At 38.3% G+C, this 20,065-nt stretch overlaps 1 protein-coding gene across 2 annotated transcripts in view; it reads left to right on the top strand.

The window, feature by feature from the left end:
• Window positions 1-20,065, top strand: part of DDX10 (DEAD-box helicase 10) — a 253,969-nt gene that overhangs the window by 98,037 nt on the left and 135,867 nt on the right. Inside the window, exon 15 of one of the 2 annotated variants that reach the window (XM_041772525.1) lies at window positions 2,784-3,278. The exons of the other annotated variant lie outside the window; for it this stretch is intronic. Within the exon in view, the coding sequence (XP_041628459.1) occupies window positions 2,784-2,881 (98 nt within the window). The 3' untranslated portion in view covers window positions 2,882-3,278. Of the gene's footprint in view, window positions 1-2,783; window positions 3,279-20,065 lie in introns of those variants that run through there. 2 annotated transcript variants of the gene reach the window in all.

Below are 20,065 nucleotides of genomic sequence, written 5' to 3'. Positions count from 1 at the left end.
TAAAAAAGCAAAAAACAAAAGATACAGGGACTGGCAAAACAGAACCAAGATCTCAGGAATAAACCCATGCATTATGGTTATATTTGACAAGGGAGCCAAAATAGTCAATGGGGAAAAGATAGTCTCTTCAGTAAACGCCATTGTAAAAATTGGATATCCACATAGAGAAGAATGAAACTGGACACTAATTTATACCACACACAAAAAATTAAGTAAAGTGGATTAAAGATACAAATTTAAGACTCAAAACCATGAAACTCCTAAAAGAAAACATGAGAGGGAAAGCTCTGATATGGGTCTTGGCGATGATTTTTTTTGGATATGACAACACAGGCAAAAAAAGCAAAAGTACACAGGTGGGATTACATCAAACTTGAAAGCTTTTGCACAGCAAAAAAACCATCTTCTCATTTCTTTCAACAAAACCAACAACAAAATGCAAAGGAAACTTATAGGATGGGAAAAAAGTATTTGCAAACCATCCTTCTGGTAAGGAGTTAACATCCCAAATGTTCAAGGAACCCATACAACTAAACAGCAAAAGCCCCAAAATTTGTTTCAAATAATGGCAGAGGATTTGAAATAGACATTTTCTTCAGAGAAGGTATAAATGGCTAACAAGTTCATGAAAAGATGCTCAGTATCACTAATCATCAGAAAAATGCAAATAAAATCCCTCTGAGATAACCCCTCATGCCTGTTAGAGTGATTGTTATCAAAAAGACAAAAGATATGGAGAAAAGAGAACCTTTGTGCACTGTTGGTGGGAATGTAAATTGGTACAGCCACTGTGAAAAACAATGTGGAGGATCCTCAAAAAAAAAAAAAAAATAGAACTACCAAATGATGTGGCAGTCCTACTTCTGGGTATATATCTGAAGGAAACAAGATCACTACTTTGAAGAGATATCTATACCCCGATGTTCACTACAGTATTACTTACAACAGCTCAGATGTGGAAGTGACCTAAGTGTTCTATATTTTTTGCGAAAGTTTCTGTTCAAGTTTTTTTCCCAATAGAAAAACTGGATTGTTTACACAGTCTCAAATTCTTTTCCAGACATATATTTGCATATATTTTCTCTTGGTCTGTAGCTTGCCTTTCATTTTCTCATAATGGTAACTTTTGAAGTTCAGAAATTGTAACCTTTGGGGTCCAGTTCACATCTGTTTCTTTTCTTGCAAATCTAGAGCTTTGTATATTTATGAAGACTTGTTATACCAAGATATCACTAATCTACTCTCTTTGGTTATTGTCTAGAAGCTTTGTACTTTTAGGTTTTATATTCTCTTGGAAAGGATTTTTTATTTTAAAGATTTTATTTATTTATTTAGAGACACACACACACACACAGAGAGAGAGAGAGAGAGAGAGACAGAGACAGAGACACAGGCAGAGGGAGAAGCAGACTCCATGCTGGGAGCCTGATATGGGACTTGATTCTGGGTCTCCAGGATCAGGCCCTGGGCTGAAGGCCGCGCTAAACCCCTGAGCCACCCAGGCTGCCCCAGGAAAGGATTTTTAAAATATACACTTTGAGGTAGGTGGGGATCAGGATGTATTTACTTTTTCTTTTTTTTTTTTTAATAACTTAGGGAACAAGGGGGGTTCCCCCCTTTTTTTTATAATTTTTTTTTTTACTTTTATTTATGATAGTCACAGAGAGAGAGAGAGAGAGAGGCAGAGACACAGGCAGAGGGAGAAGCAGGCTCCATGCCCTGGGAGCCCGACGTGGGATTCGATCTGGGGTCTCCAGGATCGCGCCCTGGGCCAAAGGCAGGCGCCAAATCGCTGCGCCACCCAGGGATCCCTTTTTTCTTTTTTTTTAAGATTTTATTTATTTATTCATGAGAGACAGAGACAGAGACACACACACACACAGAGAGAGAGAGAGAGAGAGTGGCAGAGACATAGGCAGAGGGAGAAGCAGGGAGACCTGTGTGAGACCTGATCCCTGATCCCAGGATCATGCCCTGAGCCAAAGGCAGACGCTCAACTGCTGAGCCACACAGGCGTTCCAGGATGTATTTACTTTCATCTGGATTTTCACTTTTTACACACCATTTCTTCTTTCCCTAGGAATTTACTTAGTCTGTTGCCAAAAGTCAACTGATTTGTTTTGTGGGTCTGTGTTTGGACTTCCTATTCTTCCCTTTTTGATCTGTATCTGTCCTTATTGCCAATATTGTACTTTGTTAATTATGGTGGTAATTTTAGAGTAAGTCATGAAAACAGGCAGTGTAAGACCTTTAACTTTATTCTTCTTCAATATTTCACTTATTCTGAGTCTTTTGAATTTCTCCTTTTTTTTTTTAAAAAAAAGATTTTATTTATTCATGAGAGAAACAGAGAGAGAGAGAGAGGCAGAGACACACACACAGGCAGAGGGAGAAGCAGGTTCCATGTAGGGAGCCTGATGCAGGACTCCATCCAGGGACTGCAGGATCACGACCCTGGGCCTAAGGCAGATGCTTCTTAACCACTGAGCCACCCAGGCGTTCTGGTCTTTTGAATTTCTTTGTAAATTTTAGAATATACTTGAAACATGTTGGGTGGGGTTTTAATGATGATGTCATTGATCAGTTTGAGAATTGGCAAATTGTTAATATTGACAATATTGAATCTTCCTATTTTCAGACATGGAATATATATTTGTTTCTTTCTGACAGCACTGTTTAAGAATTTTCTGTTATAGGTCTTAGCGTTTTATTTCTTTTTAAGTATTTTATGATGTTTTGTTACTGATGTTTGTTTTTTTGTTTTGTTTTGTTTTTTGGAGTAGACTCCATTCCCAATGTTGAGCCCAGTGTGAAGCTTGAACTCCCAATCTTGAGATCAAGAACTGAGCTGAAATCAAAAGTCAGACACTTAACCAACTGAAGCGCCACTGCGATATGATGTGTTTTTAAGATTTTATTTTTTAAGAGTAATTTTAGGTTCACAGCAAAATTGAGAAGAAGGTACAGAAATTTTCAATACTTCTTATGTCTCCACATGCATTGACTCCCTCATAGTGGTACTTTTGTTAAAAATGATGCTTACGTTGACATCATATGCTCAAAGCCCATACTTTATGTTAAGATATACTTCTGGTATTGTACATTCTGTGGGTTTGGACAAATGTATGATGACACTTTATACACCATTGTATATTTTCACTCCCCTGAAAATCCTCTATGCCTCGCCTATCATAAATTTCTTATGAAATATTTTAAGATTTATGATAACATGTAACTGGTATTTGAAAAAAAATATTTTTAGGTTGTTGCTAATGCAACAAACTTGGAATTAATGTTTGTATTTTGGTTTTGTATCCTGAAGCATTGGTAGATTTATTTGTTCTACTAGGATTTTTTTTGATAGATTTTTTAAAGGATTTTTTGCATAAACAATCTTGTCTTCTAAATATAAAGATTTAATTTTTCCTCGTTGTATGTGTTTATTTACCTTTCTTGCCTACTGCAGTTGGCTAGGACCTCCTATGCAATTTTAAGAAGAAGTGAGTGCCTTTTCCCTGATCTTTGCAGGAAATGCATTCAATATTTAGCCATTAAGTATGATATAGAATTTAAATATTTTGTTCCCACCCAAGGTTTGTTTAGGTTCACCTAAACATTTGGATGGAAGAAGGAAGATTAATTGCTATACTTGGCTTTCAGAGCAACCTCAGGTGTCCCTTTTTTTTGGGAGCCCTTGCTGCATTCCATGGGTTAATCTTGCTCCCCCCCCCCCCCCCCCGCCCCGCCCATGAGAATTCAGATGCAAGGAGACAAGATTCCCAGTGAGTGGGTGGGGGAACCATACTGGCTTAGAAGCTTCCTGGTCCTCCAGAAACTGTCTCTTGTAATAACTCCATTAGGTATCTCCTCCATGGTCCCTTCTGCAAGGGACATAATCCATTATAAAGAAGTTTGAATTTATACTTCCTATCAGATTATTAGTTTTCCTAGTCCAGATGCAGTCCACTAACCAGGGTCATTATTATTGTTAAGCATAAAGGTTGTGGATGTGTACTACCTTTATCAGATAGGAGCTACCTGGTAAAGGAGATAGAACTAGAAAGTTAACCAAATGTCTACTTACCCATATCATAGTTGTCTTTCATCAGATTGAGAAAGTTCTCTATTCCTAGTTTTGAGTGCTTTTCTTTTTAAAATTATGAATGGTCATAATTTGGTCAAGTGCTTTTTATAACATCTAAGATGATACATAGTTTTTGTCCCATATTTGATTATTGTGAAATATTACATTGATGGATTTTGCATTCCTGGGCTAGACCCAAATTGTAAGTTAATCTGTTTGAGCCTCATTTTCATCTTATGTAAAAAGGTAAGAAAATCTGTCCTTCATGGCTACTTGAAGATTAAATTATATGGTTTATAGAAAGCCCTGGGAAAAGAGTGGACGGTTTATATACATGAAATGAAGATCATAGCTATAGCTGTAGATGTGTTTTGCCATCTTGCTTTCCAAAAGTAAAATGGCCAATTTACAGTTGATTGCTTTCTTTTAACAGGCCTTCTATGTAACTAATGACACAAAGCAGAGAGATTACAAGTAGCAGAGCACAGGGTAGCAAAAGTTAGACATTAAAGAACAGACTTTACAATACTACCCTGATATTTGGTACCGAATCAGGTTCCCAAAAGGATAGTTAATTGTCCTTTTCTCCTGAGTTTTGTGCATCAGGAGGAAATCCTTTTTAGGTGACTAAAAGAGTGGTTTCTGGACACTTTTTCCCCCTTTCTCCTCCTGCTTCCATTTAGGACCAGCTTGTTTGTTTAGGCAAGCAAACCGTATTATCTGAATTGTTTCCAGTATAGCTGCTATTTGAATAGTCACGATTTCTAAAAAGCTTTGTATTGGAGTTCTTTATCAAGTGCTAATTGGATTTGTAATTTTCCTAGTTTACCACATTCTTCATAAATATACTTGTCTTGTGTCTGTGTCCCAAGGGATCCTATTTTGTTACAGTGCATTCAAATAACCTATTTTTAGTATTCTACTGAACTATTTTATTAATGTGAATGCCTGGGTTATATTGTTGCAAAATGTTTCTCTTACAACTTGCTCTCTTTCTATTTGGATGGAGCAGTAAATAAAGGTACTTAATTTACATAAGCCTATTAAATGAAATTCTCAAGAGGAAGGAAAATAATTTTAAATGCAGTGTACAATGTGGTGACAGCTGATCCACTTACAAACAAGTTCATTTAGTGGAATTGGATTGAATGAAAAAACTTCACAAGTTTTATAACATTATTTGTGATACATCCCAAATGGTATTCATAATATTAAGCTGTATAAAGAGAATAGCTCCATTTCTGTTGACCCCCTTCTCTTCTCTGTTCTTACTCCTAGAGGGTAAAAAAAGAAGAAGGGTATTTGTTTTGCCTTCCAAAATGATTCTGTCAATTTACAGCTGAAGTGGCTTTCCCTTTTAGGAAGCAGAGAGTCTGAGCTGTAGTTATCAAAGGTTCTGAGAGTGTAGCTCATATTGCACACCCAAGGAGCCTCTCCCTTTCCTTGTTTATTTTCTTTGTTGGATGGACAATTAGCAGACTTCTTTTTTTCTGGTAGACATAAAATTAGCAAAAAGTATGCATGGGACAACCAAATTGTTCTTTTTTTAGTATCTCTTTAAAAGTTTTTAAAAGCTGCTTTTGTAATATTGTAAGGACTTCTGTTTCCATTGGCCATTGGGAATTAATAGCACAACCATCAGAAGAGATTATTCTCACAAATTTCACTTTGACCTCTACAAAGATGGATTTGGATTTTCTGTATTAGCAAGCCACTGGCAAACTCACCTAATGAAGAACATGGAGTTCATTTGTTTTAAAGGGTTGCAGCCTTAGGGCAGAAATATGACAAATCAGCTTTTCCAATTAATTTCTGAGAAGCTCAGATGATGACTGATGTGTCAGATTTCATGGTATGGATATGGGCAGTGGTTACCTTAGAAACCATCTATTTCCTTAGGTTTCTGTGTAGGAATTGTGATTATTAGAGGCAATTTCTGCAGGACATTCTGAGATTTGAATTTAGAGGTAGAAGACCCACTTACATTCTTCAGAGAAAGCACAAGTCTAGAATTCTGTTAATTCATTCTGCAGTTCTTTTTGAACATCTTTTAGATTTGGTTAAAACTTATATGAGCAATTTTTCTCATCTGCAATTCAATTCCAGTTAGACTATTTCTAAATCACTTTAGATTCTGCAATTTAATTTCCCCAGGATTACTTTCTGCTTGCTTCTTTTCAATGCATTTTATTAATCTGCCATAGTGTACTTTAAGTCACTATTCTTGCACCATATTATCCTTATAACTGCTATTTCTTTGTTAGTTTGTACTTAACTTTTATGAAAGCAATTAATTTGACCAATTCTGTGGAGAGAACTGAATATTCTTTTGTACTATCATTAAAATTACAAATGGAAACTTTACTGTGATGTGGTTTGCAGTGTCAGTCAGTAGTAGGCTTGGATCAGATCTTCAGAGAGCAGTTAGAGTGTGAGGAGGATGGAGGCAGACTCTGGAATAGAAGAAGAATCCAACAAAAGAGAAGGATAGGGCAGAGAATATGAAGAAAGGAAAGAGTGTGATCAGTGGTATCAAATTCTGCATGACAGGGATCCCTGGGTGGCTCAGCGGTTTAATGCCTGCCTTCAGCCCAGGGCGTGATCCTGGAGACCCGGGATTGAGTCCCACGTCAGGCTTCCTGCATGGAGCCTCCTTCTCCCTCTGCCTGTGTCTCTGCCCCTCTCTCTCTTTGTCTCTCATGAATAAATAAAAAATCTTTAAAAAAAAAAATTCTGCATGACAAGTTAATTGATTTCTCCCCTTCTTCCTGATCAGGGTTGTGGCCTGAGTTTAGGTCATTTCTGTATTCTTTACACACATATGCTTTGTCTGGAATATCCTTTTCCACTGTATGACATTTAAGAATTTCTGTTAAACCTTTTTTTTTTTTTCCTGTTAAACCTTTAAAACTGAGATTATTCATTGCTTCTTGGAAACCATTTCCTAGCTCCAATTCCCTATGATTTCCATCTATCATATATACACCATTGTCACTGAACTTATTTTACCACCATGTTGATATGATCTCTATTACTGTTCTTCCATAAGACTGTGAGCTTTTTAAGATAGGGACTATTTTAATCAACTTTGTACATTAAGTGTCTAACATACAGTTTGGCTTTAATGGAAACTTAAAAATAAGAAAGAAAGAAATATAGAGACTTACTAGGGGTCTTTAATTTTAGCAATGATGCAATAATTGGTAACCTTCCCCAAAACAGTTTTAATCTAGTAGTGGAGGTGGAAGACATAGTGAAGTTGTTCGATAAATCAAGAGATGAGAGGACCAGAGTTCCAGAAGGGTGGCTGTGAAGGGTGTGGGATGGCATGGGGTCAGTGGGTGTCATGGTGGTAGCTGGTGGGAAAAAGAATATATGGTACAATTTATTGGTTGTAAGAACTGGCAAATGTGGACTAGGAAATGTGAACATATGTAAAAGCCTAAGGGGAGGAGCTTCTGAACCTCATTGAAGAGACTGTGAAGCAAGCATGTTGACGAGGAATAGGAATGATCAAACCCAGAGTATGGGGCAGAGGTGAGCCTTGGAAATGACAAGCTATCCGTACTCCTTGGAGAACAAAAGGAAGAAAGATTTAAATAATTGACTTGAAAGTGAATTTTAGGATAGAAACCTTTATTTATTTATTTTTAATAGTCTTAGTTTTCATGCAGGGAAAGTAAAGTGAATTATGTGATAACCACACTGCAGCCTGAGTCCTCTGCTGGAAATTCTGGTATGGAGCTTTATGAGGTGATCCCTGAATTCCTGATTGGGAGACTTGGTGAACATAGTCTCTTTACAGAAGTTGTTGGTGAGATGGCTCTAGGTTTTAAAGACATCAGTGGTGACCTTGGCAAAGTTGCCCATGGCAACAAGGCAGCCTCTGGCTAAGGTGCATCTTTTGTCAGTACCCACCACCATCAGCAGCTTGTTGGGCACAGGAGCCAAGACAGTGCCAGTGCCCCTGAGGATGAGGATGAGACCCACCAGCACAGAGCCTTAGTGATTGTCACCTTGGGACAGTGGAGGGCCTGCTGATCTTGTTCCCCTAAGTAGCCTTGGCACACAGGCGACAGTGGAGAACTGGTGCAGGATGGTGGCCCTGTGTATGGTGGTGGCTAACTCCTTGGAGTGCTTAACACACAGACTGACCAGTTGGTTGTAGACTCCCATAGTGACAGATTCCTTGAATCTAATCTACTTGCCACGTGGCTCTGCTTTTGCACAGCCATAGTCTTCAAAACCTCATCCTTGAGGAATACCCCCAGGAAAAAGTCAGTAATCTCAGATTTCTTGAAGAGTAGGAAGGAGAGACAGATTTCCTCTAGGGAACTCAATTTTCATATCCTAGACCAAGTGGCTCAGTTTGGTGATGGAGATCCACACTTTGGTCTTGGCTCCATGGAAGCGGTCTTGGCCTCCCATTCCAGGACCCGGGGGCAACCTAGGTATCTCACAACACTGGTGTCATCTACTGTTTTGTATTTTCTTGGAGAAGAAAAATGCAGATTCCTTTAAATCAGGTGCTTCCTCCTCTTGTACCTTAAATCAGAGCCAAGTTGAGTATCTTCCAGCAGCATAAGATTGGTGGCATTGCTTTTTGCATGTTTAGGTGGCTTGAATTAAGCAGAACAAAGAAGGAAATGCCATCTATGTATTATTATTATTATTATTATTTTTTTTTTTTGAGAGTGTCCTTATTTATTTTAGACGAAAATTATAGTTCTGTCTGGGAGATAGTTCTTGTTCTTGTTTTGTTTTGTTTTGTTTTTTTAAGATTTTATTTATTCATGAGAGAGAGAGATATAGGCAGGAGGAAAAGCAGGCTTCCTTACAGGGAGCCTGATGTGGGACTCGATCCCAGGACCCCAGGATCACTACCTGAGCTAAAGGCAGACGCTTAACCACTGAGTCAACCAGGTGCCCGTACCCCGCCCCCCTTTTTAAAGATTTTATTTATTTATTTACTTATTTGACAGAGAAGAGCAAGCGAGAGAGAGCACAAGCAGGGGGAGCTGGAGCAGGAGAGGGAGAAGCAGATTCTCTGCTGACCAGGGAAGCCTGATGTGGGGCTTGGGCGCCATCCCAGGACCCTGGGATCAGGACATGAGTCGGAGGCAGACGCTTAACTGACTGAGCCACCCAGGAGCCATGGAAGATGGTTCTTAAAAAACACATGTAAAAGATATATACAAGGTAGTACTGTCTTATATACTACTACATCATTCAGTTTTAAAGAAGAACTTCTAGTCATCTGGAGAGGCAACTGAGCAGACACATATCTTTTCAAGTATTCTAAATAAGATACTTTATAAGCTGTGGGAAAACACCTTTTCATGTACAGTAAAATGATGACATTTGCTAGCTCCTGTAAAATTGCCTTGTTCTTTGTTAGCAGAATGCTTCAGTTCTGCTTCCTGTTTATAATGAATGCCAAACTTTTATCCTGAAAATTTTGTTGCCGGGTATACATGTAGGACACTTGTCACTGCAGGCGACAGAAAACACAACCAGAACTGGCATACAGGAAGAGAAAAAAAATGTGTTAATTACATAATGAGAAACCTGATAAAAGACAATTCTGTTGTCAGTTCAACAGCATTATGGATCACTGTTCTATCCATCCTGCTGTTCTGACAACCTTAGTTTCTGTTAAGTTGACTTTTGTCCTCAGACTTGTCCTCTAATGATTAAAAGACATTTGGGGCAGCCTGGGTGGCTCAGCAGTCTGGTGTCGCCTGCAGCCCAGGGTGTGACCCTGGAGACCCGATCGAGTCCCATGTCGGGCTCCCTGCATGGAGCCTGCTTCTCCCTCTGCCTGTGTCTCTGCCTCTCTCTGTCTCTCTGTCTCTCTCTCTCTGTCTCTCATAAATAAATAAATAAAATCTTCAAAAAAAAAAAAAAAAGACACTAACTCCAGACTGATTGAGTTGGGGAGGATTGTTGGGGAGGGGGGAGTCCTGTCATTGTTTTTTTAAAAGTTCCCGGATAATTCTGGCTTGCAACTTGCTAGGATTGAGAACAGTTATACCAAGTAAGATTTACCGTGAAGATTTTATTAACCCAACCCCCTTGGCCATTTGATGGCTGGAGAAAGCAGGAATTCTTTGAGCAAGGAATAAGGAGGGATACAACCCGTGTTACAGGCCCTGATGCTGATGATTTTAAAGTTTAAAAACCTTCCACAAAAAACACAGTGTGATCACTGTTACCACTTTAAAAAGAGCTATTTAAGTTGTTCTTACCCCTTGCCTTAGGGACAGTTAGGCAGCTTTATTAACCCAGTTAACTACAAAGAGAATGTTTTGGGTAAAAAGGAAGCAGAACTATTAAAGTACGTTTTGGGGCATTTGTCTGGAGATAAGTATCCATCTTTTTAGATAAAGGCAAAGTAATGCTCTATGTTGCCTTGTCTCAGGATTGTAGCCAGTTCTTGATTAGTCAGAATTGAATCTCTCCTTCATAGGTTATATAAAATATGTCCTGTGTTGTGACTCTTGCCCTTTGTAATTTCCAGATGCATTCTACCTTCACCAACATGTGCCAAAACAGAATTTATTATTGTCCTTCCTACAGTTTGTGTCTTTAAATGGCACCAACATCTTCCAGAGGACTCAGGTTTACTTAGATGTGCTATTTGCCCAGACATTTAACAGGTGTAAGTGTCGGGATCCCTGGGTGGCGCAGCGGTTTGGCGCCTGCCTTTGGCCCGGGGCGCGATCCTGGAGACCCGGGATCGAATCCCACGTTGGGCTCCCGGTGCATGGAGCCTGCTTCTCCCTCTGCCTATGTCTCTGCCTCTCTCTCTCTCACTGTGTGCCTATCATAAATAAATAAATAAATAAATAAATAAATAAATAAATAAATAAATAAATAAATATTAAAAAAAAAACAGGTGTAAGTGTCTCTGGCAAGCACATTTTCTCCTCACTCTTGGTCACAGACTCTGCGCCACATGGGGGTCTCTTGCTTTTGACTCTTGAAATACTACTTTAATGGGTCTCTCTCTCTCCATTCTTCTGCCCACACATACCTTTTTCAGTCTTTCTGTTTTAATTTATTCCTAATAGTGCTTTTGGAGTTCTCATCCTAAAATACAGATGGGATCGTGTTGTTTTGCATTCCCCTAATAAACCTCTTGATCATGATTCTTCTTTATGCTTGATTCAATTTGCAAATACTCTGTTGATGATTTTTACTTCTGTGTAAAAATGAGACCAGTTGTTCTATAGTTTGTTTTTTTGGTAATGTCTCTGTGAGTCCGTTTTTAAACTATAAATTCTTCTACTAAATATGGGATTATGTCATTTATCTTTTTCTTAAATGCCCTTCAGTAGTTTTTGTTTTTATTTAAAAAAAATTTTTAATTTTTATTTATTTTAGAGAGAGCAAGCAGGGGGAAGGACAGAGGGAAAGGGAAAGGGATGCTCAAGCAGAGTCCACATTGAGTGTGTGTGGTTCAATCTCATGACCTTAAGATCACAACCTGAGCTGAAATCAAGAGTCAGCCACTTAAATGGACTGAGCCATACAAACAGCCCCACCTTCAGTAGTTTATTTACCTCTCTAGGAATTTTCCCATTCCACTTAAGTCAGCTGAATTTGTTGATGTGAAGTTGGTGGTAATATTCTCTTATTAGTCTTTCAATGTCTTTATGATCTGTAGCAATGTTCTCCCTCTCATTTCTGATACTGTGAATTGTGTTTATTCTCTTTTCCTGATTTTTAGGAAAAAAAGGGCTTATCAGTTTTACTGAACTTTAAGCCAGTTGATTTTCAGTAAAAACCTTTTTATATTTCTTGTTTGTGATTATTCTTGTTCCTCATGACCTTGATCGTACGTATCCCTTGTATTCTAGTTGAGTATGTATTTGTGTTTTACCCCTTCACCTCCCAGGGGACAGTATGCTTTTTTGGGACAGTGACTGTTAACTCATTTTTGCCTTTTCCAGTCTTGAGTCAAACTGGACTCAGCAATAGTGGATAATCATATCTTTGAAGTTGGCATAAGTTGATTTATTCTTTTCATTGTTTCATGTAAAATTCAGTAGTAAGTTAAAAACGTATGGAGAGAATGCTCGTTGGGGATGACAAATTTAGCGTTGTTTTTTTTTAAAATTTATTTATTCATGAGAGACAGAGAGAGAGAGAGAGAGAGAGAGAGAGAGAGATAGAAGAGAGAGAGGCAGAGACACAAGCAGAGGCAGAAGTAGGTTCCATGCAGGGAGCCCGATGTGGGACTCGATCCCAGGACTCTAGGATCACGCTCTGGGCCAAAGGCAGGCTATAAACCGCTGAGCCACCCAGGGATCCCCCAAATTTAGCGTTTTTTAAAAAAAGTTGTTTGTCTTGAAATATACCAGTAATTATATTAAGATTCACATTCTTGTTAATATGCTTTAGATGAATCTAGTTTCACTTTTCTTTGGTAGGTAGAAGGAGAAGGGTTCTTCTAGTACCTTTATCTTATTTAGGACTTTCTTTTAACCTCCCTCTAAGCCTTTCTCTCATGCAGTAGTGGAGATAAATAGGAAGAAATCTGCAGGAGGATATAACAAATAGATAAATGAATTCTATTATAAAAGATCCACTCTTGGAGATAGAGCTCTATCTAGTAAATAAGGGCTTACCTAGTACATTTAACGTATGACTGGAGTTATCACAATTTTATTGATAAAATCTCTCAGAAGTGCACCACTTATGTAATTTGTAAGGAGAGTTCTGCCATTATCATAGCTCAAATTCTGGGAAGTATAAATATTCCTATTGTGTTCTGCCAACAGCAAATAACAGAACAGCGGGTTATTTGCTGACCTTTTCAGATCTTTTAAAATGAGGAGAAGTATAAATAAATAAAGCAATTCTTTGATTCCTGATAAATGGCCTGGTGGCCGCAGAGCAATAGAAAGGGCTTCTTCATTCTATGGCTTATGCAGTTGACTGCCCCTTTATCTGCTTGCTCAGCCACTCCTAAATAATGATCCCAAGGGAGAAGACTTCCTCTGCATCCTTCCTCTTCCCATGCTTAGAAACCTTAACAACCATCTTTGAACCTATCCCTTGAATTCTCTTATTTCTTTCAACCTTTCTAAGCTATATTCTTTGATTGCCTACTTCCATCTCTTGCTCCATTTCAATACATTGATGTCTTATTAATCTTGGTGAGAAACATTTTAATTAAATCACTGTTTTGACCTGCCAGTTTTGCTTATAGAATAAAAGACTCTAAACTCTTGATCTCCAGTAAAGGTTCTTTTCTTTCTCCTTCCTGAGGCACAGACTCATCCTCTGTTACTCACCTTTTCAGTCACAATGAATTTATTAGAATCTTTTGGTTTTTTAATTTATTTTTTTAGTAACATTTAAAAACTCACAGAACATTTCCCATCTTAAGTCTTTTTAAGTGTATGGTATAGCACTGTTAAAAATATTCACATCATTTTGCAGCCAGCCAATCTCCCGAACTTTTTTACCTTGCAAAACTGAAACTCCATTCTCTTCTCCCTCCAGCCCTAGGCAACCATTATTGTACTTTGTTTATATGGTTTTGACGACTCTAGAAACCTCATGTAGGTACAGTCATACAGTATTTGTCTTTTTGAGATTGGCTTATTTCATTTGGTGTAATGTCTTCAAGATTCATCCATGTTGCATGTGTGTGAATTTCCTTCCTTTTCTTGGGCTGAATATCTTACCTCTTTTTAAGAGCAAGTTTTTTTATGGGGACAGGATTGGGAAAGTTGGAATGTTAGAAGAATTAGTGTAAGTTCATTGGTAGAGTGGGGAGAAAAGAGATTCCGGGGTGTTTGAAGATTCAACTTTGCTTAGCTTTGCTCGTGTAGGGTGACAGAACATGCCACCGCAGAACATGCTGCAGGGGCAGGAGGGTTATTTTGAGTTAAAGGCACATAAATAACAGCACATGCAAGAAGGACTCTGACCTTCCTTTCTCTTCTTGAAGGGAGAGGGAAAACTCTTGTGAGAGGTGCCCTCCATACCAAGAGAAAGGAAGACATTTTTACCCCAAGAGAGGGAATAAAGGCTGAGAAAAATCTGCAAACAAGCCCTATTACACTAACTCAGGGCGCCTGGGTCATTTAGGCTGTGAAGTGTCTGCCTTCGGCTCAGGTCATGATCCCAGGGTCCTGGGATGGAGCCCTGCATCAGGCTCCCTGCTCAGAGGGGAGTCTGCTTCTCCCTCTCCTGCTTCCCTCCCCCCACTCTCTCCCTCGTTCTCTCAAATAAATTGATAAAATCTTAAAAAAAAAAATGACCTTATTAAACTAACCCTACCTTCCCAATTACTTCTTCACAGTTTTCTGTCCCAGTCCAACCCTTCTTCTTGTCCCATCTTCCTAATTTATTGCTCTTTGTCCAGCCTAATGTGTGATATCTTGGCCCTAAGGGCTTCTTTGAGTCTTCATTTTTCTTATGAAGTCTTCCACATACATAAAAAATTACAGAAACAATTTGTATGCTTTTCTGCTGTTAATGTGTCTCATGTCCATTTAATTGTTAGGTCAGGCCAGAGATCTGAGGAGGGTAGAGTAGAAATTTCATCTGCTTTGTACTTGTTTCCTATTTACTGAGATGCCTCTAAGTATCAGTAGTGCTGGGGTTTTCATACTGTTTTTTTATTTAAGTAAATTCCCATCTAAGACCCAGTTTATTTCTAATTAATAAGCATACTCATCCAATAACTGTATCTCCTGTTTTAGGAATTGCTTTTCATGCAGTTTTTATGCATGCATGTGTGTGAGAGATAAATTGAAGAGCTGTTAAAAGTGATGTAAATGTCTTTTTGGACTCATGATAATTCACATGATCTGAAAAGTATTATTTTTTAGAGTTCTTTAAATCAGTGATATATTAACATGTGGAATGTGTGTTAGCATGCCATGCTAAGTGCTTTGCAGTGTGATGCAAAACTAAATCCTGCTCCATCTCTTCCCAAAATCTAGTTCTGTCACCACTCACCTTCATCCCTGACTTCACCTCCACTGGATTGACTAAGAATTCCCTAAACATGGCTTACCCTCTCCTTGCAAATCAGGTTCTCCCTGCCTGGGATGCCCTATGCTTGTTTTTCCTGTATCTGTTGAAATCTCATTATTTGATCTGCCAGGTTCCTGTCTTAGCCTTAGAACTCAATGACTTTGAGTAACTGTTTCTGAATTTTTCCGGGGATGGTATATGAATATTATTATCCTAGAAGTATAAGAGTGAAGGTAACTCTTACCTTCCGCATATGCTTTGGGACATTAGGAATTCAATGGATATTTCTAATATTCATTAGGAATATTATCATCCTAGATGTATAAGAGTGAAGGTAACTCTTACCTTCCATGTATGCTTTGGGACATTAGGAATTCTTTTTTTTTTTTTTGGAGACCCCTCACTAAAGATCTAGTCTCAGTTTGTCCCCTTTTATTGCCTTTGCACAGACTCTACTCCTCTGGAACATTAGCCACCTTGCAATTATTCGTTTGTGTATTCAGCTTTTCCGTTTAGGCTGGGTATCTAGAGGACAGTCTCTGTCTTATTTGTTCTCTCATCCCAGAACTAGGCTCCATGCCTGATACAGGGTTGATGCTCAATAAATATGAGTAGACTATAGACAGGTACAGATCCTCGGGCTTACAGTGACTTCCCAAACGTAGTTCAGCTTCACTTTTCCCAGCATGATCATAGTCCATGTCGTTCATTCTGTGTTCTTTCTATAATGAGTACCTGAATATTTATTGCTCTGCTCTCCAGTTGTCTGTATTCACTTCAGCATATTCTTGCTCCTTGTGGCTGCTTTGCCTGCCTAGATGGAGCTAAATGCTTCTAATGAGTTGGTATGAATTTTTGGAAGCTCTAGTTTCAGATTTATAAGAAATAAAATTCATGTTGATTAATTGACAGTTACATGGAAAATTGCATGAGATGATGCTTTTGTGTAACTTATTGGACAAAAATAGGATTAAACCATTTATTTGAATAATGTTGCTTTTTTAGGATTTATGGTTTGTTTGTTATCTCTTTTCTGAGTTGATATTAGTTTCCACTATATATTATTAAACTTAGCCTCAGATGTTTGCTCTATAAATTGATTTGCCGTCCAGGGGATAAAGCAGCTTCTCCCCATTCTTTTCACATCCTTGCTTGTCCAGTATGTAGAGATGGAAATGGGTTTTGGTTGTTAGTTGAAGTCTTTTTGTCAAAGACTATGTGCTGTGACCATAAAGAATTAATCCTTTGAGTTGGCAAAACTGCAGACCTGAGAGGTCAGTTCTCTCTTTTTCAGACTCTGAAAGGTGGTGATAGTACATCTTTTCTTCACAGGAAGGACTCTGATGTTAGGTTATGTCCACTGGGATATCAGAATGGGTACTTTGAATGTTGGAGTGATTGTCTATATTTTGTTAAGAAAATACTTAACCAGATCAGAGTTTTCTAACAATATTAGAATTAAAAAAATTATTTCCACTTCACCTTACCTGCCTAACTTCTGAATGGAAAGGACACATTCAGTAGTTTGTAACCACTCAGAATCAGCACTGGGTTTCGGTTCTATTGGCTTGTCTTTCCCATCTTCTTAAAGTTTGAGATAAGTGTGCTTTTTTGAGTGTGTTTAGGAACCATGTTTTCAAAGTGTCTGAACTTGGTAAATGTTAAACTCATCCAAGATTGGCAGGAGCTTGGTGTGTATGGAAAACAGCATCTGCTGGACTAGATGTGAGGAGCCCTGTGGACCCTGCTCTGTTACCTCACGACAGGCAAGGTCTCTAGCCTCTTATAGCCTCAGTATCTCGTGTACCCTGTTGTGGAATGAAGTAAAAACTTCAGGGGGAAGTCATCCTAAGCCGGTGTGGTACAAATGTGAAGCGGCTGCAGTTGCTGCATTTGATTTCTGTGTTGTTACTAAATCAACTCCCATTTCTTGCATGAATACATTCTCTACGCACCCAGCCCCAGACACACTTCATCTTGAAAAATTTGTGTGTGTTTTTGTGTTGCTAGATACTGCTAAATAACATAATGAATAAGTAACAAATTTAGAATCCAGATCCAGAAAAGTTCTGAGCTCTGGCCATTCACTACTCTGTATCTGTTACTTAGCATTACATCAGCATTCTTTTGTCATCATTAATAATAAGGGTGATTTTGTTATTTAGAGGTGACTATTAAAAGGGAGCTATGGGAGGCTTGAAAAAGGAAAATGTAGAAATTCTCGATCTGGCACTATTTTAGTAAGTGTATTTGTAGTCCTCCCACCCCCCAAAAAGAAAGCAAAAAAATAGAAAGTGTGTATTGAGTACTGTGTGGCCTGTTTTAGCTGATCAATTGGAACCCATCCCTGTTCTGTTTAGAAAACCCAGACGTGTAAGGGTAAATCTGCAACATCCAAGTAATAGTATATTGATGTGATTTAAAATGCACACAATTCAATAATCCTGTAAAGAAAGGATACCAGTTTTTTCCCCCTTCTTTAAAGCAATCTTCTACATTTTTATTAGTCCTCGTTTGTTTATGTATCAGAAAAAAAGAGCATCTGATTTTTTTTTTTTTTTTTGAGCATCTGATTTCTTAGGAGACAGCAGCATATTATTTCCTGTCAGGAATAGGTCATTCTCTCAAGCCTGGTCTGTCATGCTTAGAGTATGTTGCTTTCTTTTTATTATTTTCTGAAACTTTATGAACTTCTTTAAAAAGATAATTATAAGATTCCTGGAATTAGTTGCTTACATTGCATGGTAAGGGCCACATATGTACTTTTATTTTTATATGTGTGCCTTAGTGAAACTTCCACCGTGTGTTAGCACAGTGAAGGTTTGAATGCTGTAAGTGCTAACACAGAATAGTCTCTCATGAATTTATCTTTCTGGACTTGAAATTTAACTGTATCAATCACTCAGATTTGGATATAGATACAGCTCCTAAGTAATACAGGTAGAAGCAAGCCTATAAAATTAATGTCTGCACCTAATCATTTTTAGAAATCCAACATAGGAAAAAGGAAAAAAAAAATAGGCAAACAGATTTGACTTTCTTCGGTAGAACTGATAGTCTGCTATTAGAGACACCTGCTGTCGCCAGCAGGCACTGCTCCCTCCCCCGCCCCCCCTTGTTTTAGCTGCCTTCCGTTTCCTCTGTTTCCACAAATAATTCTTTGCTAGCAGCATTCTTTCAGTATATCAAATTTGGTTCAGTATTTTAAGTTTTTTACTACTTTTTATCCTCAGGGTCGTTTCCACTCAGGTGAATATTATTAGACAGGAGCAGTATTTTAGAACCTTCAAGCGTCTTTGTTTTTGTTGATCATTGCTGTCTTCCTCATTGTATCTCTGAGGCATCTGGTATATAAATCAAAGTTCTCTTTTGATATCACGCACTTAATATGTATTTTTATAGTCTCATTCTTTTATATTTTTAGTAAGTAAACTTCAGATACTCATTTCAGCAGAAGGTTCTTGATTTTTAATCTTTTATTTCTAAGGTAATTTCTAGGTAACAGCATTTGAGAAATAAAGCAAATGGTTTTGTGTTGAAATATTTTAAGTAGTTGCCTCTGAACTGTGTCTTCCTTTTGCTAACTTGTGAGGATATTTTCTCACTTTTGGTTCTACAGCCTCTTGTCTCTTTTTAGAGTAAGGCATTGCTGATGGGTCTGATTCCAAAGAAATTTCCAGCTTCTCTAACGTGTGTGTGAGTGTGAGCACATGCACACACGTGCACCTGTTTTATCATACAAGTGAAGTGTAAGTGGGCCAGAATGATCAGACACTCACAATTAATTCTCAATAAGCATTTATTGCAGTTATTGTATATTGTGTTAGTCCAAGTATATAGGAGAAGTAAAAATAACATCAAACTAGAGAGCAGTTTTCTATTGCTGTATAACAATTTTCCACAAGTGCAACAGCTTAAAACAACACACATTATGTTGTGTTTTCTGTGGCTCCGGAGTCTGGGCACAGCTGGGTCTCCTGTTGGTGTCCCATAAGGCTGCAATCAAGGTAGTGGCCAGTTTACATTCTCATCTGGGCATTTGAATGAAGAATCACTTTCTGAGTTCATTAAAGTTGTTAGCAGAATTTCTTTGGTAGATGTGTGACTTAGAGCCCCAGATTTTTGCTGGCTGTTGGCTGGGGACCACCCCTAGTTCCTAGGGGCCACCCACAGTTCTTGACCATATGGGCTTCTCCAGCATGGCTGCTTACATCAATAAGCCTGCACAGGAAGTCTGTAGCTTCAGTTGCTTGGTCAGATGGGAGTCTCATATAATGTAACACAGTCATGAGAGTGATATGCCATTACCTTTTCCATATTGTGTTGGAAGAAGGTCCTGCTTCCACTGAAGGACAGAGGATTACACAAAGGCATGGACACTAGAAGGTGGGATCATGGGAGTTCATCTTAGGATCTTTTTGCCAAAGACAAGATGTAAATAAATGGGTGAAAGTAAATCTTAAGTGATTAACAATAATGCATTTTATTGTTTAGATACTGTGTTCATGCTAGGACTGTATGGCATGATTTACCAGTAGGCCAATGAGGGAGTAAAGAATGAATGGAGAATGGTATGAGATGAGGTTGGAGAGTTACACAATGGCCAGATTGGGTATGGGTATGTGGGCCCAGGATATGGAGTTCATATTTTGTTATAATTGTCTTGGGAAGTCATTGAAGGATTCTAAACACATCAGTGGCTTGATCTTAGTTTATCCTGGTTGCTGTTTGGGATAAGAGAGGAAGCAATTGTACCATGTCTAAATAAGACATGGCTTGGACTGAGGTAGTACGTGGTGCAGATGGGAAGGAAATAGATTTTTGAGATAGTATTGATGGGATTTCTAATCAGTTGGATTTCTAATGATTAGATTTAGGAATCAAGAAGGATTCCTCAATTTTGGACCTAAGCAACTGGAAACTAAAGGACTATGAAGTGTAGTGGAGATCTTTGAAGTGGAAAAGGTCGATGAGGATCAAACC

The sequence above is a fragment of the Vulpes lagopus genome, chromosome 10 (assembly GCF_018345385.1).
Source record: "Vulpes lagopus strain Blue_001 chromosome 10, ASM1834538v1, whole genome shotgun sequence".
In the NCBI taxonomy this organism is placed as follows: Eukaryota; Metazoa; Chordata; class Mammalia; order Carnivora; family Canidae; genus Vulpes; species Vulpes lagopus.
The sequence above is the reverse complement of the archived record's forward strand: the minus strand, read 5'-3'. Positions and strand labels throughout refer to the sequence as shown.